The sequence below is a fragment of the Rhinolophus sinicus genome, chromosome 16, assembly GCF_057876585.1.
Source record: "Rhinolophus sinicus isolate RSI-liver-muscle chromosome 16, RSI-T2T, whole genome shotgun sequence".
NCBI classification, from domain to species: Eukaryota; Metazoa; Chordata; class Mammalia; order Chiroptera; family Rhinolophidae; genus Rhinolophus; species Rhinolophus sinicus.
This window is the reverse complement of record NC_142516.1, coordinates 88,728,012-88,754,978: the sequence shown is the minus strand read 5'-3', so window position 1 is coordinate 88,754,978 and position 26,967 is coordinate 88,728,012. Positions and strand designations below refer to the sequence as shown.

General features: G+C 48.4%; 1 protein-coding gene and 1 long non-coding RNA gene across 3 annotated transcripts in view; one reads left to right on the top strand and one right to left on the bottom strand.

Annotated features, from left to right (window-relative positions):
• Positions 1-12,959: 12,959 nt before the first annotated feature.
• Positions 12,960-26,967, bottom strand: part of CRYL1 (crystallin lambda 1) — a 115,140-nt gene continuing 101,132 nt past the window's right edge. For both annotated transcript variants that reach the window (XM_019715679.3, XM_019715680.3), the window contains exons 6-8: positions 19,706-19,811; positions 13,781-13,887; positions 12,960-13,523 (exon numbers count right to left, since the gene is read on the bottom strand). In XM_019715679.3, the coding sequence (XP_019571238.3) occupies positions 13,410-13,523; positions 13,781-13,887; positions 19,706-19,811 (327 nt within the window). In that variant the 3' untranslated portion in view covers positions 12,960-13,409. The remainder of the gene's footprint in view (positions 13,524-13,780; positions 13,888-19,705; positions 19,812-26,967) is intronic.
• On the top strand, positions 22,745-26,069 carry LOC141571087 (uncharacterized). The gene is made up of 2 exons (XR_016019138.1): positions 22,745-24,117; positions 24,196-26,069. It is a non-coding gene; the product is annotated as an uncharacterized LOC141571087 (long non-coding RNA).

Here is a 26,967-nt window from a genome sequence, read left to right as displayed (position 1 = left end):
TTCATTCCTGCCTCCTCCCCCAAAGGGGATATTTAGTTTTAACAGATGTCCCTAAAGATCAAAACTAGCTCCATCGTTCATTTTCTTATCTTTATTAGCATCTTCAGTCTCAAAATCTAAATTTGGATTAGTCTTTGAACTTGATAGAATTCTCTTCTTGTTGGAGTGTCACCACCACGGCACAAGTACAGATGGCACCTGGAACTCCTATTTCACTTGGCCCTGGGCCATGGGCTCTGCTGCATTCCAGAGCTGCCTTGGCCCCTGCTGTGTGTCGTCCTTGAAATACCTCCATTCCTCACACATCCATCACACTCAGGCTCCAGGAAGGAGAGGGGCCTTGGTGTTGGGGTCTTATTAAAATTCATGTTGGCCTATGGCTGGGCTGAGCCCCATGTACAGAGTCACATTCTCAGAGAATTGTGCAGGTGCCTGGGGGCTAGGGCGCAGGTGGAGGGTGTAGATCTACCATCTCCAAACACCTGGCTGCAGGTAGATGGGGAAGGTCCCAGCCCATATGGGTATGGCTGGTGTGTGTGTATGGGGGGGGGGGGGGAGGGAGGGTCCTCCAGAAGGCCCCCGAGAGACAGTGACAGACATGATTTATTTCATCCGCAGCACACTCACTACACGTGATACTAGTTTCTGATTCTGGTCGTTCCCGAATGGTAGTCTATATGGTCTCCACCCTCCAGCCTCCTCTTAGCCATTTTTATGTTCAAAACAACAATGGATAGCTGAGTTTTCCATGCCTCTGAATAAAGAAAATGACCAGATTTGGTTGTGAGGTCATTGTGGATGTTAACTATCAGCAAGGAAAAGAAGCGGTTGGTCTGACTATGAAGTTTCCAGCCTCATGGATGTTTGGAAACGTATATGTACTTTTATTTTTTAGCACAAAAACCTGCATACAGAACACTGAGGTAACTGGAGGGAGCAGAGAGTTTCACAGTGCTAGAGCTACAAGCCCTCATAGCCCTCACCGTCCTAGGTCTCCGTACCTCTCTGCTGACGCACAACCTGACATCATACCTGCCCGCCAACAGCAAGCCCCTGGCAGGGCCCCCAGCTGGGCATGTCGGGCTGTGGCCCAGCGCATGCGGACGAGTTTCTGTGCCCATTTTCCACACAAAAGGGAGGACACATGGCATCCACGACCCCCACGCACCCTTTATTTCAGTTGATGCTTAGGCCTCCCCGAGGAAGGAGAGCTGGGCCCTCCGGGAAGGAATGGTTCTGCCCCAAGAGGTACGGAGAACCTGAAAGGACTCTGCCAGCCGGGACTGGGGGCCTCGTGCAGTCCCGCCCCGGCCGTCACAGCTGCGCTGCCCACCCCTGAGTCACCTTCAGCCCTAGGATCATAGACTTCCGGTCATGAGCTCAGCAGGACCTGGAGCATCTTACAGGCTCTGTCACTTCCCGACGGGAGGATCTGTCACTTCCCGGTGGGAGGAGGGCAATTCAGAGAACTGTGGCTTCCACGATTGCCACAAAACCCATCATCCTTTAGGATACATTGCAACCCTCTTTTCCCCCCAATCTGCCCGTCCCAGTCCTGTGTCACACTGTCTGGGGAGGCACAGTGACACTGGAATGACAGAAGAGGCAGACAGGGGCCTGGCCTTCTGTGCCGTCTGTCTGGGGTTAAAGCCACCAGAACACAAGCCCTGAAAGTAACACGAAAGTTTGCTGAGAACACATCACCCAACTTGCCACCAAAGATAATCACCTCACACTATTCTGACCACTAGCAAAGCTTTCACCTTTTTTCCCCCCAAATAAGCTTTATTGAGATATGCAACAATGTTTTTAGTATATTCACTGAGTTGTGCAGCCATCACCCCAATCTATCTAATTCCAGAACACTTTATCACCTCAGAAAGAAACCTGGTCCACATCGTTCCTCCCTGCCCCGCCCAGCAGCCACAATTGGCTTTCTGTCGCTATGGATTGACCTCGTCTGGACATTTCATGTAAGTGGAATCACACATCATGTGTCCTTTTGTGTTTGTCTTCTTTACTGAGCACCATGTTTTCGGGGGTCGATTGTGTCGCAGTGTCTGTCAGCACTGTGGTGTGTGGACAGACCACAGCTGGTTTTCCCATGAGTCTACTCGTGGACATCTGGGATGTTTTCCGCTTTTTGTCTGTTATAAATAATGCTGTGATGAACATTAGTCTACAGATCTGTGTGTGGGTGCATGGTTTCAGTTCTCTTAGGTGTACCTAGCAGAGGAATTGCTGGTCACCTTATTAAGTGAGTGGAGCACTGCTATGGACATGTCACCCTCTTGTCACATGTGTGGCTATAGCCACATATTCTGGAAATGTGTCCTGGCCTCTTCCTTGCTCTGAGTGGAGAGGCGGGCTGTGCACTGGCTGGGGGCATACTGACCGGGGAGGCTAAGCCCTTCCCCTCTTTAAGTTCCATTCTATCCACCCCTGCCACACCGACCCCGTCCCTGCCTCAGCTCAGGCAAGCAGTGTCCCACGTATCTTCGAATTAGTCATCTGTGTGCCATTTTGCTTCCTTAAGTCCATCTAGCCATGAGGGTGATCTGTCTCGGAGCCAACTAATGTGGCCATGTCACCCCTGTGCTTTAACCCTCTAGGGTAAGGCCAGCACTCTAAGGCCCACACAGCCCAGTGATGATGTGACCCCTATTTACCTGCTTCTCCAGCCACACCTGGAGCCCAGCGCCCCCGAGCTTAAAGCCCACGTGCACGGAGCGACCCGCACTTCCCAACAGGGCCTGCTGCTTCGTGCCTCGGTGGCGTCCTTCCCATCTAGTCACCCACCGCCCATCCAGGTCCACCACATGCCCAACGCTGGGACTCACAGTACACGGGGAAAGACACCATCCCCACCTCACTGCCCTTTTTCCTGAGATCATTCTCCTCCTAGTGGCTCCAGTCTCCCTTCCTTCTGGAACCTTCCATGAACCCTCCACTCCCTTGCTCCCTCTCATGGGGCCATTGCAGGAGAAGAGCAGGTGGAGCTGGGCTTCTCATTAACTAAGATTTTAGCAAGTTACATACCCTTTGAATGGCAACCCCCTCAGCTGCAGTGGGCATGGGGGGCTGGACCAGAGTCCATGACACGACCAGGAGTGGCACCATCCTGGGCTCATCACGGGAAGTCTTTAGTAAACCAGCACTTGAGCACGTAACATACTAGTTTTCTTACAGAATTCTCATGTTGTACTACTGTTCATTTCCACGTTCCATCTCCCCACTAATCTCAGAGTCTGCAGGGCTGTGACTATTTAGACTGTTTTTTATTAACTTTGGAACCTCTTGCTCCTGGCACATTGCTTGAAAATAATTCAGAGGTTTGCTTTCTGTGGATTATCTTAATTACCCTGAGAGGCAGACCTGGCAACCACGCTGACAGGGCAGCTCGGTGGCTTCCTAGTAGCCAGTAGGATGGTCCCAACATTGGCACAGAGGAGCCTGAGTGACTGACAGATGGGCCACACCCAATGTCTGCGGTGGTGACATTCAGCGCCTGTCCCCGTAAAGGGGTCTTCTTTCACGGTGGTCCCCTTGTCCTCCAGAGAGCCCTCATGCTTCTTCTGTGCTCTGACCAAAGTGTGCACAGGTCTGCTTGTCCCTTCTGGTGGCAGGTCCCAGCGCCACTGTGGGGCCAGCTGACCTCTTTAACAGGCCAGTTCCCAGGAGGAGGAAGCCTGGGTCCGGGCCCACCCTCTGATTCCGTACAGGAGGCCACTGGGCCGAATCCTCGAGCTTTGCTGCACAGACTCACGCCAGGTCTAAGGATACTGAGGCTCCCACCCCTGGACCCTTGGGGGCTTGGGGACCCCCAGGGATTTCAGCGATGCTTAGCAAAGACTAGGAACCCCGGGCTGAGCTCACAGTGCAAAGCCCACCTCTGGGTGTGTGACCACAAGTGACTGTGACCTCACAAATGGGTGTGGAGGGGTCCTGTCATAACATCCAGGACAGATGGGAGCAGTCACCACACAAACCCTTAAACAGAAATTACTGTTTGGTGAACTGACTTTGATTTTCCTATCATGGAATGCCATTGAAAAGCAAGCAAACAAACAGAAACAGGTGGAAAAGGTGAGTTTTTAAAAATTAAGATGAAATTTGTCCCCAACGTCCCCTCGGTGCTCACGCCTGCTATCTGGGGATGCTCCAGCAGCTCCCTGTGGCAGCTCCCTCTCCTGTCAACACCCTATTTCATGCTACTCTGGAAGGAAGACGAGCCTGAGTCCAGGGAGCTTCCAGCCTAAGGGTACCTGCATCCCACATCCTGAAAGGGACCATTGTGCAGCTCTGCTTCTCTGTGTGGAGCTGGACTTGAGATGGAAAGTGTTAATGACAGCAAAAGGCACTATGGCTTGGCCTTTGCCTGCCGCTGCGTGGAACTGTTCTGAGTCCCAGTCACACTCTAAACAAGCCCGAGAACATCCCCAGGAAGCTGGGCCTGCATCCTACTTGTGGTCTCACGGGCCCTGCAGGACAGTACAGTCTGTCCAGTGAACAGACAGAGATGAGACACCTGACATGTGGTTTGGGTTGCACTGCAGGAATTAATAATAACTTGCCCAAATACAAACCCTTCTCCAAAACAAACAGAGATGGGTAAGCAGCCCGCCCTGAAGACTTGGAAGCCCAGCTCTTTTCTCGCTCTCCAGGGAGGTCCCAATGGCAGCCACAGAGGTGGGGGCAACCCTGACTGTTCACAGAAGCAAAGGGCCCAGGGGGCTTTGGTCCTTTCGCTTTCTGTTCCGGGCCAGTTGTGTAGACAGTTCAGCCGTACATGAGACGGCTGCCTGGTGGGTTCAGACAGCAGAGGACACATTTGCCCTACAGCACTCCCTACCCGCCCCACAGAAAAGAAAAAGAAGGCACACTGATTTTTGGTGAGTTCTGTACAACTATCTCTGACATAAACCCTAATTAACTCAAAACCCTTTAAATCGGCTGTGCATTTTCAACAGAATATGTCTTCTCCAGGAAAGTTGATGTGGGGTTGATTGAGAAAGGACAGTGGAAATATGTAGGACAGAAATCCACGGACCGCTGAGGGCACGTCTGATACGAGGACTCAAGTTGGAGGTTGCTGCACCCCTCAGTCTGGGCCCCGGTGTACACTCCCCCTCAAGCCTGGCAGCATATCCACGAGCCCTCTCCCAACCCTCAATCATTGGTTCATTTACCAGGATGCCCTTCCCTCACCTCCATCACTGGTTCATATTTACTATTTACTAGGATAAGTTGTGATTCATCAGGAATTTGAATTACAACAGGCAACTTTTAAAAATCTGTTTTCATTGCTCGCTCATTCCTGCCTTTTCTAGGCAAACCCTGATTTGTGGACAATATCACCACTATTTCCAGGCCCCACATGTGATTACCTGCAGCCATGATGGGCAGTGACCAGAAAGTGGTTGTCCACAATTTTTGGATGGCCATTGCAAGAAATGAGTCTGACATTTTTGGAGAACTGATAAGGGAGCCTTGGTGACCCACTTGGTTTGGGGTTTGGGTGATCCTCAAGGATACGGGACTTAGTGGTTTAAAAAAGTGTTTTATACCAAAAATTTAGGCCTGTGCATGACTACAGAACTTTAGGACATGTAGTGCCCAACATGGTTCTCTGTTGATCGCCTTCTGGGCTGTCACGTGGCAGTCTCAGCCGTCTCTGAGGGCTCAAGAATTTGGTGTGAAGGAGAAAGGTGATGGCTTGCTATTGGAGTGCATTTTCATTTTTCATCTGGGTCGTATCCTTTTTTTCTCCCCAATTAACCCTCACCCTCATAGGGTTTTTACACGTTAGCGTTGATACTTGCAGGGCAGGTAGAAATAAGACACAGCCTTAAAGCAAGGATTTGATAGAAATCTTCAGCTGTCCCAAAGCATGACCTGCACATAATGAAGCAGATACAAAATCCAGCACATTGCACTGTGGGGCTGCGTGTGCTGAAACTTCTGCCTCAACTTACACCGTACTTTCTATTTGAAACAGTGCTTTGAAAATATCTATCAATGTCATGTTGACAGTCTGTCGTGAGCATGTTTTTAAAGAAGGAAGAATGAAGAGTATCAATGAGTTCTCTTGATTATGCCTGGTCAAATCAGACCCAAGTGCATCCTGGTATCTGTTCACCTTTCTTTTCCTACCCTTTTACCATTAATCAAGAAGCTGTCAATCCAGAAAGGGTGTAACATGTTTTCTTTAAATCTCATCTTACGTTACTTCACAAAGCCTCACAAATCACTCCAAAGATAAGTATGGCTAGGAATTACAGAAAGGCAATTATGAAAAGGTGACTGTGGTAGAGATTCTTAGGTGGCTTAAGAGACTTAAGGCTGAGGCTGTGACCCAGCCTCCATTGTAGAAGGACCTGCTTGCCTCTAGGACAGACAGGTTTGTGCACTGTAGACAGGGTTGCCCCCTTCCATTGTCTTCCAGTCATTGCCATCCTACAAGAAGCCCATCAGGCAAATGGGCAACACACATTCCAATGGACAGGCATAAGGCTCAATTAATTTAAGGTCTTGACAAGAAAGATATAGTAGAAATCAAATTCCCACGAAATCCACGTCAAATTCCCCCAGATCCTCAGTAACTTGTAAACTGAGCATGTGTGTGCGGATCCGCCTAGGAGCCCAGCAGGAAGCAGCAATGGGGGCAAAGAGCTGCATCTGAGCAGGTGCTTAGTGCTCAGCATTCTGAGTTCAAGTCCCACTGAGTTAGGCAGGGCTCAGTAAAACCCACAGGCTTTCCCTGAAAAACAAGAAGGACCACACCTTATGAGTAAGAACCATAACCCAAAACTAAAGGCTATGCCCTAGGAGAATGACAAAGGAAAAGCAAGCTTTCACAGGATCAAGGTGATCCACCAGTAATTCAATGCCTTCCAAAACAAAACTCAACATATTTTAGAGGAAGGTGATATAATTTGGTTTTTACAACACATTATTCACAATTCTCAAAACAATATTTTTTAAAAAGGCACTAGACAAAACAAAACAAGAACAGAAAACGAGGCCCACAATCAAGGTAACAGTAGATCTATAAGATAATTTACATGCTGAATTTAGCAGATAAGCGATTAAAACAGCACATTATAAATATGTTAAAGGATTTACAAGGAAGGTGGAAAGAAGGGGCAAAGAAATAGAGAATCTCAGCAGAGAATAGAAACTTTGAAAAGAAAACAAATGGAAATTCTAGAATTGAAAATATAGTGCTGAAATTAAAAATTCATTAGATATCTTTTACTAAACACTTTACACAGCTGAAGAAAGGATCATGAACTTGCAAACAAGCCAATGGAAATTATCCACTTTCTGAAGCACGAAGACAGAAAGCGTCCTGGGGGACACCAGCAAATGATGGATCTAACACATGTGCTCAGAGGGGGGTGGAGCGAAAGGGCAAGGGGATACGTTCAATGAGGTAAGGGCCTTTTTTTCTTTTCACCAAAATTGAGATCAGACAACCCACAGATCCAAGAAGCTCAGCCACCTGACAGCATGATCAACACAAAGGACATATCAGAGTCAACCCTTTGAAAAATAAAAATAAAATCTTTGGGGAAAAAAATTAACCAGAAAAAGACACATTGAAGGGAATGACAAAAATCATGGTGACTGACAGACATCTCAACAGAAGGAACAGGAGTCACAAGATACTGAACAACATCTTCAAAGTGCTGTGGGGAAAAAACAAAACAAAAGCCAACCTAGAAATCTATGAAGAGCAAAAATCTCCTGTGAAAACCCCAGTGTCTCTCGGGAACATTCTGCCTACAGTGAGAGGCACATGGTGCCATCCATGGGCATAACTTCCTCAGTGGCTTTGCCCCCTAAGTCACACTGTTCATCCTTAGAGTCACGATGATGCTCTGGTCCCCAAGAAAGCTGCGATCCTAGTTATCTTCTGATGAGCAGTGATTCCCAGGTTTGTAATCTCTGATCGAATTCATCTTCCCAACTGTTCTCCCCACAATGGTGAGATTGTCGCCTTTTAAATCTTTGCACTAATGGGAGCTGAGGTGCAGGCTCCTAGTAAAACAAGGGAGCAGGCAGTTCCCAGGGCAGCAACATGAATTCCACACGTTTATCCTTAAGGTGGTTTTTAAAAATTTCACAGCAAAGATTCAAATCGACTATCAGTCCTCCCTGAAGTAGCTATGTTGGAACAAATTCTGTGCCACCTCACTCAGTGCTTCCCAGTTTCATTGTCTTTTACTTAACAAGGCTTAATTTTAGGAATCTGGGCAAGAAAGTTGCACCTACAGCAAAAGAGGTGCTGAATTCCTGACAGTGATACCTGGGAATTGAGGCTGTGATGGTATCTGTTCCTGAAAAGAATTCACTCAAAAAAGGACAGGCCTTGACTGATAGAAAGAAGCCAGCCTACGATTAGTTCATTTGTAAATGGAAGACAACTTGGGGATATTGGACACCGTTTTGGGGTCCCCCAACTCTTTGATGTTAACCCTCCCCCAGACTACATAATAGAAACACATTTATGCTTTTCTGAAAAGTAGAGGAAACCAGGAGATGATAGAGGGGAAAGAACTGGTTTTGAGGCCAGACACGTCTGGGTTCTGATCTCCTTTGCAAAACTGACAATGGAAGTACTTCCTTCCAGGGTTGTTTTCTGGATCAAAGATAATGCATACAAAGTGCACATCACAGTGTCAGGAACATAGTAGGTGATCAATAAAATAGCAGATGTTATCATCTGGGAGCAAGGAAACGAGATTAGACCCAACTCTACCACATACTAGCTCTGGGATGCAAATCCTAGTTCCATCTGTAAAGAAGGAATAATAATGGTATAGGCAAGTTAGATCACAGATGATAAAATCAGAGCATTGACATCGCAGGGTATTAACCTGACCTTTGAAGCTTCTGCTGACTGCAGCAGTTTATAATTTACACTCAGCTACAGGGTGATCTTGGTGGTGGTGTGGATCCGAATGACATGGGAAGGTTTACCAGCAAATGGAGCTCCACTGCCACAGCAGGTCAGATGTTATTCTCAAAGTAAGAACGTTAATGGTGAGATACGTATCTTCCAGAGCATCCCAGTAGGTTTTTGATTATAGGTAAAGACTTAGGAGACAAAGCTGCATTTTAGGATCAAAGCTAGAGCTGTAGTGGAACTAACACTCTCTGCTAAGCTAGAAACACTGGTACTTACCACGGTTTGGGTAATATTATGTAAAGAACTCGATTTGTGTATTTTGAAAACCCCAAATTCTCTTGTAGAAAATGTGAAGCACCATCAAAATACTGTGCTTTTTCAATCTGACAAACACCCTCTTATTACAGCAAGCAGCTTTTTCCATGATGGATTAAAATGAGCTAAAGTGATTCTTGAGCTAAGTACTTCTAAAATTATTAAAGGAAAAGATGATACACTCACACACACACACGGAAAGTATGTTATGTGTTATATATAATTACATGTAGAGTTTATTATGTATAGAGATAATATACATAGTTGTATATAATATTAGTTTACATATTATATATTATATAGAGCTTATATGTTATATAGTTTTTATCATGCAGGGTCTCTGGTCCTGCTCCCCGCACAAGAACACAGGGCATGGTGAGGCCAAAAAGGAACACCCACTGAGCCATAGATAGGGGAGTCATAGATAGGGGAGACACAGGAAACAGGAGCCACACGATCCGCAATCCGCCATCGGTGCTTGCTAACCACCCACTTGCTAGCTGCAATCTGCTTCTCTGCCAACCAACCAACCAACCAACCCCTTGCTAACTGCAATCCGCTCTTGCTAGATCAGCCACAGCAGTTACATCAGTGGCTAATGGCTAACTAGTTACAGCTGATGGTCAACTAGTCATAGCTGATGGCCATCTATTATCTGAGCCAGCACCTTTCCTCGTGAGGCCGAGAGCCTGGAAACTGCTCTTTGGGACTCTGTCCCCACAGTTTTATACATATTTATATACAGTAGTACCTCAGTTTTTGAATTTCTCCATTGACGAACATTTTGGTTTATGAACACTGTAAACCCGGAAGTAAATTCTTTGGTTTTCGAACACGACTCGGGAGTCGAACATGTCACACGGCTTCCGCTGAGCGGAAGATCCTGAGGCCTGTTGGCTGTTTTCGAACGTTTCAGCACTCGTGGATCACGTTCGAAAACCGAGGTACCACTGTATACGTATTTCAGAGAATGTTATATATAATAGTTTATATATATTTATAAATTTATAAATATATAAAAATCTATATATAATACTCAATGTAAAATAAATGTAATATATAAAATATATTTATATGTAGAAAATGTTATATATAGTTATATAATATATATTATAGTTTTATATATATTTGTACACATTACAGAAAGAGGATATGTTATATATAGTTATATATTATATAGAGAGTTATATATATATATATTTATACATATTACAGTGAGAGGGAATATGTTATACATATATCATGAAAAGATCTCCAACTACTGGTGAAATTGGATGAAATGTCACCACCTGCCTGAAGTTACACGTCTTCCTGACGTTCTCAGAAAGGAGCAGTTTGCTCAGCTGCAGAGAGTATTCGAGTGGAATAAGCCTTTTTCTAAAGGATTTCTTGGATTAAGCACAGTACCACTTGGGAGAATGCCTAGCTCAGAGGACTCATGTTTTCCTACATCATGTCAGAAACAGTTCTCACAGCTCCGTGTGTTAGAGAATCATTCAGTTTCAAGGTTAACTAATAACCTATGGGGGCTTTTCTTATGCAAGGTGGACCTTCTCACTTCATCCAGACTGAAGGCAGCAGCCCTGTCTGTGGGGACTCACGCCCATGCACTGAGGCTGCTTACTGTGCGTCCACGCGATTCTCCAAGGGGTCTTCATATACCTGGCCCTCCCTTTTCCTCCCTGTTGGACCCACTCTCTCTCCAGTGATTTCCATCACTGTCTTCCTGCCTCTGGGCCCAGAGACACACATAGGCTCTCTGCTATTGTCAGCGTGACAGATCTCGTTTCTTTAGTCTTCAGATGAGACTCCAAACACTGGCCTTCTGGCACCCTCTTGGCCCATCACTTGTGCTGACTCTGCCTCACTGTGATGGCTACAAGCAAAACCGAGAAGCATTTCTGCTGTCATGTGTCCGAATGGACCCGACATCCATACAAAAATTCCTCACAGCAAGAGTGGGGAGACAGAATTTAAACATATACATGAATGTGGTCCCAAACGGTCCCCACTCTGTCTTCCCTGCCCACACCACAGGGTACACCAGGACATGCCTGCCTTGCTCTCCCACTCACCTGTCAGCCTCGCATGGCCACTCCTTTTGGCACCCCTGTGGCTCATCGATGCCAGGGAACCAATAAGCCACATGTGTGTGACATCCACCAATACCCCATGTCCCCCAGCCAGTCATCTTCATATCAGTGACCCCCAACCTGGGTCCTGGGACTGTGGGCAGGCGTCGCGGGCTCCTAAGAGAAGGAATGAGGCAGGCAGTGTGCACAGTGCAGTGACTTTGAGAAGACAGGTGGAGTGTGTTAGCAGCAGGGGCCAGGAGCTGTCGGGGAAAGCAAGGGCTTGACTGTGGCCCAGAGAAACGGCTGCTCAGCAGGTCACGGAGGGAGGGACCGAGTCACCGAGTTTAAGGATCATCTAAACTTAATCAGATGAAGGATCCTGTCACGGCTGACAACTTCCCTGTGAGGTGACACATTATCCTTTCAGTGATGTTCAATATCTGGGACTTGTAAACCCCCCCCCCCCCCCCACCGGCCCCAGTTCCTGTATCTTGTAACATGGCTTCACTGTCTGGGCTGTTTCCTCCGCTGACACTCTGGTGGCTCTGATATTGCCCTCCTCAGGCCACTAAATCACTGGGGCCACCCGATAACTGGGTCCTGCACTCAGGATGCTTGCTGCACTCATGCACCAGCCCCATGTCACCACAGCTGGCTCTGCATCCCACTCAGTCCCGTGTCAGAAGGGACATTCTGAAATCCTAATCTGACTGGTACTTGTGACCGAGACCTGTTGGGCTCTCCGTCTGGATCTGCCCCAGCTCCAGCCTCCCCTCCACAGTGCCCTCTTTCAGGCCGCAGCAAGCCAGGCCCGTCAGGGCGCCCGGCACCCTTCCCCACTCTGCTCCCTCAGCCAGGAGGGCTGGCTGACTAGTCACAGGAGGAGCCTGTGAGGTCTTCCAGGCACACCCAGGGACAGGCCGTAGTGACCGCCTGTGAATGTGACCCTCCAGAGCACTGCCCTACTTTAACATTTTGTTGTCTTACAGTAAACTTCTGAAAGGCAGAGGTCACGTGGGAGACGCCTGAGGTCGTCAGGGCGGCTCATTGGATGTTGGAGTACAACACACGTGGCACGTGAGCGTATGTGACACTTTGCTGGAATTGCCACTTCCCCTGCTTCCATACCAGTGCAGCCTCGGCCCTGAGGGTGAGGTTGGGGCACTGGTTACCTAAAATCGAAAGGCTGGAGTGTCATGGGGCTGGGAGTTGTCAGGGGCTCCACAGCGGCACTCAGTGATCGGTTATTGTGATGTGCTGGCCCCACGGCGTGGAGCAACTTCCCCACTCATTCCCCGAGGATTTGGGGAACTAGTTCTCAGAACAGACTCCATGTCAAAGAAGAGATGGGGTGTTGGGTAAAGTTAAACAGGTATCTTTACTGCAGAACTTGGAGCCTTCGGTTCCTACAGATGTGACTGGCCAAGGGCAGGCATTCCGTGGAGCTCCCCAAACACGGCTGACCACAGAGCCTCAGGCCACTGTGCAATCTGCTTTGGGAAACACTGGGCCAAATGGGTGAGTTTTTACTGAATGACAGACGAAGGACCCAGAACACAGTATTTGCTCGTTACTCATCCATCACGGTCACTCTAAATTGTATCGATCGTCAGGATCAGGCCCTATCATTCTCAGAGAGATCAGAAGAAAAAGGATGTCTTTATGGAATCAAAAACTTTTATTCAGAATAAGCACTAACAAAATGAAGGTAGTTGCCTCATAAATGCAGGACCACAAAGTACTCAGAAAGGGATTAGAAAATAATTATAAAAATATTTTACTACAGATTAAAATGATTTGAAATGACAATTATTGGCTATACAATGTAGGCTGTGTAATCACACTGAAGATAAAAGGTGAAACTCTTCACAAGATTTGCTTGCCCGGGGGCAGGAAATCTGCCCACAGATCCCGAGAGCCATGGTGACACCCATGACACGGGCACGATCAGAAGTGGCTAGGCCACTGCTAACAGGAGGAGACCGAGCTCAGGATGCACATGCTATGCATCTCTGTGGCCCCCACTGCTTAGAGCGACATGATTACGTTCTTGTATTCCATCTACGAGGACTTCCAGAAAGGGGAGTGACAGCATCACAGGAACATCACTGGGACGGCATCTGACTTTTCAGTCTGGCAAGTCTCATGAGGCACGTGTCCCTCCACTGCCTTCTGGCAGCTAAGTGCTCAGGGTCGTCTGGGACTTTCGCACACATGGCCTGGGAACATGGGAAGCAGAGAAAAGAAGAGATGAGAAGAACAGAGAAGAAGCATGAAGTGACCACGAGGTTTCTGAATTCAGAGACAACAGGTCCTCAGAGACAAGTCAAGAGTTCTAGGACCAGACAGAACCATGGATGGCAAGTCAGACGAGAGGGGCCATAGGGCCAAAGACAACGGGTGCCAGCTGCAAACCAACATCCCTTGCACAGAGCGCCCGCTCGGCCCACACAGCTCTCTGCGGGAATCCACGTACCTGGTGAACCTTTTCAACCGTGGACCCGGAAAACTCTGGAATGGGTCCGAAAGTCTTGAGGACACGTTTCATGCCTTCACCGTATCTGTTGCAGTAGCTTAGCATACCTGAAACCACATGAACACAAGAGTCACAATGTCAGCGAGGATGTGACACAGCTCCCAGCTGAGGCATCCATTCAGGGGCTTGCCCTGGATCAGATGAACTAAAATCCCTTTCTCCCTGTGGGTGAAGAGAGGGTGGAGGTGGGCAGTGCACCCAGTTGGCTGGCCCTGGGGACTGAGGGTCTTCACCACCAGTCACTCGTCCAGCTTCTCTCAGCTCTCAGTATCCCAAACGGCAGGGGACCCTCAGGCCTGCCATTCCACCTCCTCAGCGCGTCTCAAGGGACATTCACACATTTAAGTTCTACTGTCCCCAAAAAGTTACCTACAACACTGTACCTGTGAGCTACTTGTGTAAATGGCTTTAAGTGCATTTTCTAAGAAGCACAGTATCACAGTTCACTGAAATCTCTTGTTCCCTGACTTCCAGTTACCACTTGATCGGGTGTCTACAAGGCGGCAGGTTCTTTAATGCAGGCTTGGAGTCTGGCCAGCCGAGGACAGCCCCGTCACCCAAGCCCCAGCTGCACTGCTCTCTGAAGGCTTCCGGGCCCTGGGGAACCCAACCCCTTTGTCGGATGCTGAGATCAGGCCTTGGGATTTTAATGGAGAAACCCATGACGTAGAGGCTCATCCTGACGGGAGAGGGGAGGGAGAAACACAGTCACAGTGACCAGAAGCAGCTGTGGGACATGGGCTGAAGCCAAGATCCTGGCTGAGCATCAGACGTGCACAGAGGGACACAGTCGGCTTTCTCCTCCAGGACGCGTCAACCCCGGCCATGGGGCAGGCCAGCCAGGACCCACTCCCCTCTTACCCTCCCCTCCTGGGAGGCAGTGAGGCTGGGCCAGGGCAGGCATGCATGGGGACAAGTCAGATCAGAGGCCAGCCCTGGGTGCATGCAGGGGAGCCGTCTCTAAGTCCTGGGCCCACCGAGGATACAGGCTGAGAAGCCCGCTGTGCCTACTTTGGCCCAGTTCCAGCACTGGTCATGACCAGAAAGCCTCGGAGGCTGGTCGGTCAGGCGAAAAGGTAACACGGGAACAAACGGACGGCAGGATTTGCGCATACCCCTGAGCTTGGCTCTCACCCCCGACCCCAAATATTGCGTGTGATTAATTAAAATAAAGATCTTCACCACCAGGTAGTCTTTAAACAAAACAGAACTTTTTTGGGGTTTAGTTTTGGTGGAGCCACACGGACGTAAAAGCCTGAATTCCCTGAACTGCAATGTGATTTGCCTCCCGTCTTCTTTCAGTGTGCTAATCCAATTTGCTTTCAGGAGAGGAATGGTTTGGAAAGGTAAAAAATTCAAATATACCAACTTGTCTGACACTAGCACCTACAATTTAAGTGGTGGGCACACTCTTTTTAAAATAAGGGGTTTCACTCATTTAACACAAGTATAACCTGACAGTTCAGGATTCTGGAAGGCTCCCTAACGGTTCCAGCACTGGCTAGCTCCCTTATACAGCTCAGCATTTCCAGAGCACAGAAAACAACCTACACATTTATTTCCTTCTGGAAATGAAATATTTCCTTCACTTTGTCTATGTGTGTATTTATTCAAACAAAAGGTGATAAAATCTAGACACAAATACAGTGTATTCCTTTCTGGGAAGCAGAGACACAAGAATCAAATAAGTTGGAAAGATACTGACTGACGGCTCAGCAGTATCCCACCTGTGGGAACACAGAAGCTCCACAACGCCTCTCCACGGGGAGCAGCCATGAGCCATGGATGCGATTCATGGACCAGGTTCACCTCTGCATGACTTCACCTTTTCTGAACAAACGTTCACCTTTCACTGTGCCTGTGAAGCCACGTGAATCTCCCAGGGGCGTTCCATAACTTTTTCCCCTACTGCCTTTTATACAATGTGCAGCTTTAAAAGGGCATTTATTTCCTCAAGATAGAATAAAACACGGTGAAACCCTTTATAATACCATTTGTAATGTCCCCCCCACCCCACTTATTCAGGAAGCCAATTAAAACTTCAGTTTTTGCAGTATATCATGCACTCAGGCTCCTGGGGTGACCAGCCCCGTGTGTGTGGTGACAGTAAGAAGCCACATCGCCAGTGTGTGCAGACCCCGCCACCTCACCGGTAGAGAACCTGACACCCTCAGGACAGCTCTCCCAATAGCTCCAAGTCCAAGCTCACAGTGACTTAGCAATGTCCCAGCAAATTCATTACCATTACTGTTATTTGCCGCATGCCCCCTTCCATCAGAGAAGTATAAAAGGAGGATAGAGTGGGCATTGTTCTAGAATACACATTTCAGTGGGAATGGGAAGAAAAGCCCACTTTACCTTTAGCCCCAGTAGCCTGTCTGTCCTCTGCGTTACTATGGAAGTGGGCCTCCCATCTTTCTTCTATGCTCCCACGCCTTCTATTCTGTTCAACCAGGTATTTCCAGGTGCTTTCAGAGAGCTTAGCTTTTCAGAAGACTCTGAACCTAGTTTCTTAAGAGATGCTTATACAGAATAAGAAAACATGGAAGAAAGAGCTGGCTCTCATGGGAACAGCTTTAGCTTCTCCTGCTGATTTGTCATTCTTCAGCTTAAAACCCTGGAGGTGAGAGTGCTTTCTTGTCAGCCCAACCCAAGGCTATGGGTCCACAGGGATCCATCCCCCCGTTTGCATTTATGGAGCAGGCACCCAGCATGCGGCCCGCTGTCACCCATGGAAGAAGCTGCTAGGGTGCGCCCGAGTGTTGTTTCTTGGAGAGACCTAATTGCCACCCACACCACAGGAGTCTTGTTTTCACAAGCGTGTGAACCCACACCTGTGGGAATCCACCTGCTTTTAAGAGACAGGGTTTCACAGAACTTATTAGGCCCCAAAGCACAGGGCGACATTATCTAATTCCCACCTGAGCTAGAGCTCACTGGACAGGGATGCAGGTGGAGACAGAAAACGACAGGACCAGCCCCATCAGCTTACCTGTTTCACTGCAAATCAGAGCTCCACATAAATGAACCAGACCCGCCAAGTAGGCATTCCGATTAAAAAAGAAAAAGACAAACATCTACACACAGGAAATTCTGAGAGGCCAGGTGGTGGACATTCTTTCAACTGGATATGATTCCCAGGGTCCGAGACAAAGTCATTTCCCAGGTCAGACTGAACCCAGGAGGCTGCCAGCGTATTGGGGACCTGTCCTCTCTTCTGACCGACTAGTCTAAAAGCTTAGCAAGGAAATAACCAAAGAGGTAAAGTATTCAGATTTCACTATTCCACAGCAAGAATGTCCTAATCTGTATTTGTTCTGTATTTCTCTCTTATGTACTTGTATATATTGGGGGGAAAATTGAAAAATAAACTAGGAGCCTAGGGAATTAAACAAGACAAAAGTCTGTTTAAATATAACATTTATTACAGACATAATGTTTGTCCGCCATCCAGCTAGGTGTCTCCATCTGGTTTAATTGTCACACTCCCCATGAGGTAGTTACTATGGCTGCCCCATTTTACAGATGGGGAAACTGAGGTGCACAGAACCAACTGGCATGAGGCTATTTAGCCTGTAAGTCAGGTAGGGACCCAGGCCAACTGGCTCCACTGCCTAGATCCACCCTTCTGAAAACTTGTCCTTCGTGGGTGTTGCTTTTGTAAAGTAGCCGGAAGGCAAAGTAAGCACGCTGGCCTCCTGGTTTTTCAGGTGCTATTTTATTAGATTAAAACAGATCATAAATAGCTTTACCACTTCTAGATAAACTGTAGCTTTGAAGACTAATAAGTAGCCTTAAGCTCAGATGCTAGCTTTACAAAAACAACATCAGAAACGAGATGGTCTCCCAGCTCCAGTGCTGATATATTCTGGGTGACACTGGAGGCCAGTGAGCATTTGCATCGGTGCTGGGCCTGACCTTGGAACTGTCTCGCGCTGCTCCTTGGAATGCTCTGAAGTTGAAAACTACATCCGTCCACCATTATCATACCGAGCCAATTAGGTTTTCTTATCATATCTGCTTTGTTTGAAAATTTGTTATGAGCCTCCTTCCTGTCTGCCCCTCTGTTTGATTCCCGAGTTTCTGGTATCATCGGCTTCTGTTTCTATTTGTTTCCAAGTCAAAGTGGTTCTCAGCTCTCTCCCTATCGATTTCTTGTGATACCTGAATTATCTTAGTTTTCTCAAGAAAAAAAAAAAAGAAATGAAGACAAAGAAAAACATGGTGGTGTTTACCCAGCAGCGTCTACATAACTCCAACATTTCAAATGCTTAGATATGTTCATCACTTTTAAGGTCCTGGTTGGAAAAAACATGTGAAATTACCCTAGACATTATTTTAACGATGCCTCACAACTCCTGTTTCCCTTTTACGAGAGTGTCTTTCCTTGCATTGTCCTCCTGTGTTCAACTGTTATGCTGCCATGTGGGTGCCAGGTGGGAGTCCCCGCTCCCTGCCGATGCCCTCAGCTCAGTGTGAAGAAGAATCAAGTCACTTACTGAACCACATCTGCATGACACGCAGCCAACCCAGTCAAGGCCCCAAGTGTGCACGGAGTGCAAGAACACATCTGGTAAGACTGCCTGCAATCACCCAGTAGAAATTATTTTTCATTAATTACTGGGGTGAAAATTGACTGAGTGTTACCTCATGGGATTATAAAATCGAAGGCAGACCCCCAGAGGTCACCTACTCTGACCTCACTGTGAGTCTCCTATCAATAGCCAAACCTCCAACCTCCAGCAGCTCAGTGACCCACTCCCAGCATGGCCTCTCCCGCCATAGCAGCTCCAGGTACTAGAAAGTTCTTCCTGACCTCACGCCTGCCTGTCATTCCCAGTCTTTCATTCTGGTTCCAGCCCCACGAAACACCTGGACAGAGAAGACACACACACACTATTCTGGTGACTTCTGGTCAGCTCGTTTCTTGATGGTTTTGTTAAATATAGACCACGGAGCTGACTACAATATTTCTTTTCTCTTTCTGCATATGTTTTACAAGTTAATAATATAATTACCAAAATATTATACAATTGTAGAAATTGATGACAACACAGAAAAGTAAAAAGGTAATAAAAGTGACTTATAATTTCAATACCAAGCGACAGCCATTGTAACACTATGTAGGTGACATTTCCCCAGATTGTTATACGTGGTTTTTTAAAATTTATTTTGTTTTTATTTGGTGTAGGTTTTATTGCTTGTTTTTCAAATGACGTCTTCTATTTGAATCACTTAAAATCTGGAGGACAATTTCATTCTTGGAAGCTTATCACCCTTCTCAAATGATCCTTCTCTCAGTCACCAGGTCCTGGGCCCGTGCCTACATCCCCCACCCTTTGAAGTGGCTCCCAGGCAGGTGGCTGGCCCAGGCCCCCCGTCCTGCAGAAGCCCTTTCTTCTCGGCCTTCAGCTCAGCAAACCACACTGGGAAGCTGTCCGGGTTTAGGCAGAAGGAACGTCCAGCAGACGCTCAGATGGTTACCTCCCTACCTTGGTTTTCTTGCCTTTGTAACTAATTTCAGCATCTTTCTCAGGAAAATACCACCTTATCTCCTCTCAGGCTGGTGACATGCAGCAAGGTCTCCATAACCTTACCTACCTCTCCTCCTGGCCCTTACCTGTGTGCTGTTTCACACGGAGCCCTGAAGTCCGTGGATGTCATGTGACTTACATCCTAGGACAGAGCGGTTGTCCCAGCCCCCACCTGTCCTACCTGTGAGCAACCAGGGCTGGCCACTGTCTCCTGTGCCTGATACCGTTTCTATTCAGTTGTAAGAAAAGGTGACATTTGACTGTTTACAAACCCTTGAAAACAGTGGATAGCACAGAATTCCCACCCGAGCCCCTGTGGACCAAAGCCTACCTTCTGCATTGAGATGCATAGTTTCCAGGGGGCCCATGAAGGCATACCGCAGGCCCAGCCCATCTGACATGACAAGGTCCAGGTCGCTCGGAGACATTATTCCATCCTAAAAGGAGAAAAGAGGCAGCACACAGATGAGGCCTCTGGAAAGACCATTTTGTTACTGTCACTTTCATTAACCGCAGCAGGATTCCAAAATACTCTCCAAGCACTGTGTTTTCATCAAATTTTGCCTGACAATGACAATATAAGAATGGACCCTGAAAAGACACTATTTTGTGAAATGTCCAATACCAATTTGCTTTTTCCATAGCTTTAATCAACCTGAGCTTGAAGGAAAGCCGTCTCCCTTACTCTGCCCACTTCCACTGTCGTCCCTTCTCCACCCACAACCTGTGTCCCACTCGCAGCTTTAGAGCCCAGGGACAGGACGAGAGAAGGGAAGAAATAAACGGGGTACTGAAGGAAAAGGGCAACAAGGGTTTTCTACACTCCTGCTAAGATCTGAGGCAGGAAGACTGGAGCCATCAAAAGAACTGCAAACTTTCTTCCAGGCTGGGCCTGCCTGCAAGCCTGGCCTTGTTCAGCTTTTAATGAGTTTGTAAAGAATGATATTCTCTGATGAAATGCAGCTTAGAACTGGGTGTTGTTTGCAAAGGTGGGGCCCTAGAATCTTCTGCAAATGTGAACTGTAAAGCAAGAGGCAAGTTATTATGTGTTTAGGTTGCATGTCAAATTGGCCATTTGCATGGCCTGGCCTGTCCGTCAAGCGGCCTCCTCATCACATCCTTGTGGAAGGAGCAGGGGTGCATCAGAAATGCTTGCATGACTGGCCCCTTCACTGACAGTGCACTTTCCATCTGAGGATACTGTCACCTTGGCCATCAGCTGTCAGGAAGACAGATGTGGGCACGTCGTCATATTTCCCCCTAAGTCCTCACTAGTCAGACGGTAGAATTATTGTGAAATCTCCAGATCTTATTTTCTGCATGGTTTCCTTCACAAATAGAGCAGCCTGGGGTAGAGACAGCACTGTCCCTCCGTAAGAGGCCACTAAATGTGCTGCTGTGGCTGACACCTCTGCCACCGGTAGGCCTCAGCTGTGGACATCTCAGCTCTGCCCCTACCCCCAGGGCACACACACACACACACACACACACACACACACACACACACACACGGCACCCATCCAGCTCCCAACAACAGGCTCAGGCACGTGGTCCACCCAGCACTACCTGTTACTGTGGGTGACAGAGCAAAGCCTTTACCTGTCCTGTCTGAGGGCTGAGGGCGTCTGTGTGGGGGGCTGTCATCGCAGGTGCACCATGGCCGTGGCCAACAGGGAGGAACGCTTTGCCCCCCAGATGGCCCTGGGGTGGAGTTGGGGGGAGCTGGGACAGGCCCTTCCCGCTCAGGAACTGGAGACTGAGCTCCCCCTGCTGTCCGGCCTCCTCCCGCCCCGGTGACTTCTCTCTGTCCCAGACTTCAAAGTCACCCAAGAGGTGGAGAGAAAGGGGATTTGCACCCTCAGACTGCATTACCTGCAGCCCAGCTGTGGAAGGAGAAACACTAGCCCTCTCAGAGCCATCTGGGTGTCTGTACTTCCCGTGGTGACCTGGGGGTGGGGGGGTTGGGGAGGGGCTGGAGCCCAAGAACCAAGAAGACAAAGAAAGGTGCACGCGAGGGGCAAGTGTGAAGTAGGTGGGATGAGGGAACCACTTTCCATCTAGTTGTGTTTGTATGTCAGAGAGAGAAACTAAGACGTCCACAAACCAGAAACATATGGTATAGAGAATAATTACAGAGCGACACTCCCAACCACCACTGTGCCCCCCTTCCTGCTCACATCCTTCCCAAAGACAAACACCTGACTTCTGTAATAACCACTTCTCGTAAGACTTGCCATCTATGTTTATATTCCTAAACAACAGAGGTTGATTTTTACCTATTTCCGTCTTCTTCAAACGGACCCACACTGTGCACCCTTGTGTGACTTGGTCCTATGCCTTCAGTGTCCACCTGTGTTGTGCAGAGCTGTGGTCTGCCCATTCTCACCAATGTGTGAAAACCAGAGCTGACCCATCCATCCTACTGTGCATGAACATCTGGGTTCTTGCTAGTTTGCAGCTACTGTGAACAGGGCTGCAGAGAACATTCTTGCTCATGGCTCCCGGGGCGCCTGGCCATGAACAGAGCTGCTGTCCCGAGCACTGGCTTCTCCAGCCTGTGCGCTAACACAGAGCTGCTTCCCAAAGTGGCTGCACACACGTGCACCGCCTCCCGCAGTGCGTGTGCATTCCAATCACTCCACATACTCGCCAAAACTTGGTAGCGTCCTGCTTGCAAACTGGCCAATCTGTAAGGGCTATTATGGTATGTCACTGGGTTTCTTATTAGTTCTAAATCATCCTACCATGCGTTCACTTATTCAGCAAGTTATTCAGTTTACTTGAATGCTGACAAGTTTCAACTTCTTTCACTTCTGATAGCAAAGCTGACCGGGGGAGGGGCAGCAACAGGAGGAAATAATACACAAAGCTCAGGGCAGTGCCCAGAATCCAAGAAAGCAACTCTGAAGCACAGGGCAGCCCCGCCCTTCTCACCCTCTTCACCAGGCTCTCAGGGCAGGAAGGGTGGTTTCTGGTTCCCTCTCCAGGCTGCCTCCAGGCATCTCCTGTGGCACCCTGCACCCCCACGGGCTCCGGAATGCTAGGAAAGGCAGCCAGGCAGGGGCCCTGCCGGCTCTCCCTCATCCCTGGCCTCCAGGCCAACATTCCAGAGCCTGGAGTTTTCATGACAGTGCTCAAACAGTGAGGGGTGCACATATGGAAGCCATCCTCCACTTGCGACACTGTTTGCCTTGGCTCTTTTATAACTGTGTTTAGTACTTTTAGGGCTGACTTCAAAAGGATTTCAAAACAGCCAGAAAGGGAGCCACCCCAGGGCTTTTGATTTGTACACATCGTGTGAGGTTACAGTGACCTCGGCTACATAAAGCCTGAGGGACTGTCCGGGCCATGCCACACACCGCCTCCCAGTTCCCGAAGGTTGTCCTCTCCCTCCTGTTCCTCCATGTAAGGGCTGCCTGCTTTATCAGCGACAGTTCATTAGCTGAACAGGTTAAAAGGGGAAAACGTTGTAGTATCTTCTCTTCCGAACTCCTTCTTTTTGCCTCATTTGGGTTTTCTGAAGCAGATTTTTGAAAGCTTGAGTTTTGATCCAGAAGCTAAATCCAGAGAAAAGAAACAGCCATACACTTACGGCTGAGATGCTTGCTGATCAGGATTTCACGTCACTGAAGCAAACAGTCGGCTTTATTCCTGCTGCACTCAGCACTGAACTAAAGGTTCGTGATTAGTATATTCTAAACTCCAGATGATTCATTTTGCTCCTGAGCCCCATTCCACGGAGGGGAGTGGAGTTTGGCAGCCCGAAGTGTGCCTTTGGGGCACTGATTATTTTTAAAAAACAAAATACTCAGAAAGAGCCCTTGACCATCCCCCTCCATCTGCTAAGTGACTTCAGATAGACACACCTGCTTCAGGAAGGGGACTTTGGCTTTTCATCTTAGCACCTGTGAATTAAGTGGCAGGCACAGAGGAACCTGCAGAAGCATTTGCTGGACTCCTCTCTGAGTCCCACTGTTTCTGGGGCCCGGCAAGATTTTGCTGACCACACGTTTGCTCTTTCTCGTCTCCCTTTGAAGTCCCAGACTCCGGCTTTCCAGTCCTTAGTCCAGAATGGCATATAAGCTCAACTGCCCAGAAGTTTTTCTTTGGAGGGAAGATGTTGGAGACACTGAACACTGCTTCAGGCTCCGGCCACCCTGGAGTGTGTCCAGCAGGAAGAAGCTGAGGCCTGAGTGAATGTTACAGCACAGACACTGGCGAATCCGCGTACTTGGCAAGAAGAGTCACGTAGTGCGCCGGGCCAGGACGTCAAGTTAAAGGAGCCAAGAAAGCTGCAAGCTCCTGCCTCCAATCACACCTCCAGCTGTAGGACTTTCTACATGTTACGGGGATTTTAACGTTTAAACATAAGCGTTTAGTGCTTGTCTTTTATTGAAGAAATAATGTATAAAGTGTCTGAGTGAGTCTCCTCGTGGTTAAAAAGAGCTGGCCTCTCGCAGCCCTGCCCACTGAGCTCTGAGGATGTCTGAGCATCTTTGCCTCACCCTGTCCTGAGCCTCACGTCCTCCCAGAAGTGATGCCACCTCTGCTCCCCCGTGGCATTCCTGGCTCAGGCCTCCCTTTACAGACCAGCCTGGACACCTCCTCCTGCTTCACCCCATGCTCTGCAGGAAGGCCATTTCCTCTCACTTCCCAATCCCCACGGGTCCCCCGTGGGTCCTGCCACATCTTCGCCTGCCCCGTGGTCTGTCGCTCCTTTTGTGTTCGTCTGCTCAAGTTCAGGTACAGTGTACAGAGTCTTCCCAAGGCCATGTCCACGTACCCTAGCTGACCGTGCCTTTCTTTTTCCTTTCTCACCAGGTCAAAATTCACCCTGCAAAACTTTTCCTAAGATGTTTTCCTGCCATTTCTGCATTATTTATTCTACCTCCTGGAAATACGCGCAGACATGGTACTGATGAGAGAGAAGGAACCATCTCCCATGCCTTAGTGCGTGGTGTGCATTCACCTGCCGCCTCGCACACACCTCCGGGATCCACTGTTCCTGTGCCACCTGGCCTCTGTCTTTCTTGCCTTCCAAAGCCCGGGATCAGTTTGTCTGTGGCAGCAAGCTCATCACAGAGGACGTTAAGGAATCCTCATGGTTCTAACTCCTCCCACTCTCTCACCCCATCAAGTTTCCCTAAGCCACCATGGATCCATCATGTCTGTTGTTCTCCTTAGCTCCACCATTTTACTGGGCACGACCTGAGCCAGGACACCCGTGGGGACTGCAGGGCCTTTGGAGCAGACCATCTGCACCAGGACCATCCACCAAATCAGTTGAGACCTGCTTTCTCATGGGCTTTAAATTCAGACCACTTCCTAGCAGTGGCCTTCTTTTCAGAGACAGGGTGATGCAGAGGGCAGCACTGCATGGACCCTAAGAGTCTTGGCACTTTAAGAAGTCCTGGAACTGTCTCAGATCCCACACCTATGGCTCAGCGCTGACCACGGGGAGAGGGTCAGCTAAGTCTTGAGGCCATTCACGGGCAATGCAGAGTCTGCCATCTGGGGAAAGACCCATCTGGAGGACGTGAGGCACATCATGATGTGAGGCCGTGGGGGGAGAGCAGCGCAGGGCTCTCCCGAGGTCCCACAGTGTGATGACTTCCTTCCGGCCAGAGTAGCGAGGGTGTGAGCACTGCACACACTGGAAACTGGGGCTGCCATCAGTTTATTAGGACTCCTTCTAATAGCAATTGTCTTCAAGAAGGAGACCATTTTTATGATTTACTCATTACTTTACGGATGGTTACTTTCTGAGCAGCCACATTGGTGGGCAACAAATTGACAGGAAGGAGCTGCTGATTTACTGAGACACCTCCAGTCCCATTAGCAGACAAACATAATGAAAACATCACACACATAACTCAAATTTTTAAAAACCTGCTTAGTGTGCTTGGGATTGCTTAGTGGTGTTAAAGTAAGAGCTTCTACGCTAGTATTCTAACTCTGAAAAAACTAATTGGAAATGCTATTATGCTAACACCTGTCTGCTACCATCACCAGCAGGTAACTGATCAGTGAGTATAAAGCAAGGGTTTCAGTGAGTTGGAAAAGTAAGAGGCAGGAGGGAATGGGCCCCTGAACTAGAGGACAGAAGGATAGCAGGGGAGTCCCCAAGAGACGGGTGGCTGCAAGTGACAGTGACACTGTGCAGCCTTGCAGCCCAGCCTTCTTTGCCGTCCCCAGCTTGTGACCTGGGAGCCGGAGGCACAGAGCCCGCCTGGCTGGAACTCTGAGGGAGGGGCAGGCAGACAGGGCTGTGCCATTCTTCTGGGCTGGGAGTGGGGGCCCATGCTCTGCTCAGACCTCTTGGTAAAACACTTTATTCCCAGAGGACGCCCCCACCCCACCTGGTGAAGAGACTGCTGAGCTTGCTGAACAATGGGACACTTCTTCACATTTGCACAAAAGGATGGATTCCTCTTGCTGTTTTTAAGGTCAAGACCTTTACCGTTCTTTCAGACTCTATGATACTGTTGTTTTTCTCCCTGAAAGCACTGTTACAAGTACAGCATAGCAAGAAAAAACACACCCGGGTGTGACCACTGGGGCCTAAAGAGCTCTGGAACGTCCCTGGCGTCAGCACAAAGTCCTCTCTTTCCCTTTCCTTTTTTTGTTTCCATTTAAAAACTTTATTTTAAAGAATATTCAAGGGAAAAATACCAACTATGTTTGCCTGATCCTAAGTCAAATGGCTCTAATTTCTGTGTTCCTGTCTAGTCTCTATTAAGAATGCTTTTCACAAGTTTTCATTTTTAATGGCTTCATGGTATTTCATTTAGTCGATCTTCTTAAAAAAATTATATTTTGTTTTAAGATAGCTTCAAGTTTTCTGCCATGACAGCACTCCCATGCACCCCTTTGCACGAGCAGTCACTCTGGAGTCTCAGAATAATTCCTAGTGGCGGGTGTCCAGGTGGGAGAGGAGCAACATTTCTGCGACTTGATAGCTGTGGCCAAAGTGCCTCCAAAGGCTTCAAGGCACAGCTTTGGCCGTCAGCGGTGTGCGTGGGCTGCTCCCGCAGCCTGATGACCTATCCACCTCCCACTTCCATCTGCTCTGCCCTGAGCGGCCTCCATGGGGGCTCTGAACAGCGGGTGTTTTACAGCTGACTCAGTGTCCTGTTGCATCAGGTAAATGAGGTGTTCAATCCATTCTTGTACAACTTTGCAAAATTTGCCTGAGTCATTCTGCAGGAATGTTTGGTGCCCTGCTTCCAGGAAAACTTGCAGGTGTTGGCAAGAGGCTGAGCAGCTGTCCAACCCAACCACAGCCTTTGCGTAACAGTGGGCAGCACTTAGTCTTTTCTGCTTTCTGAAGTCTTACACTTGCACCTTCCCTGGAAGGGAGTGTGGGTCTGTGGGTTGCATCAGGTCTTTCCGCTCTTGCTGGGAGTCAGTTCCACGTTGCCTGTAGAAGTAAGGCTTGGCGAAGAGTGTAGGAAGCAAAGACATGTAAATCTATGTAAATGGGGGAGCCAGCTCATGACTCTAGTTAGTTTCTCATGAGAAAAACCATGAATCATCATGATAGTTCTTAATTTAACTTCAAGATCTGTAACTATGTTCCTCGCTGGGCCATTC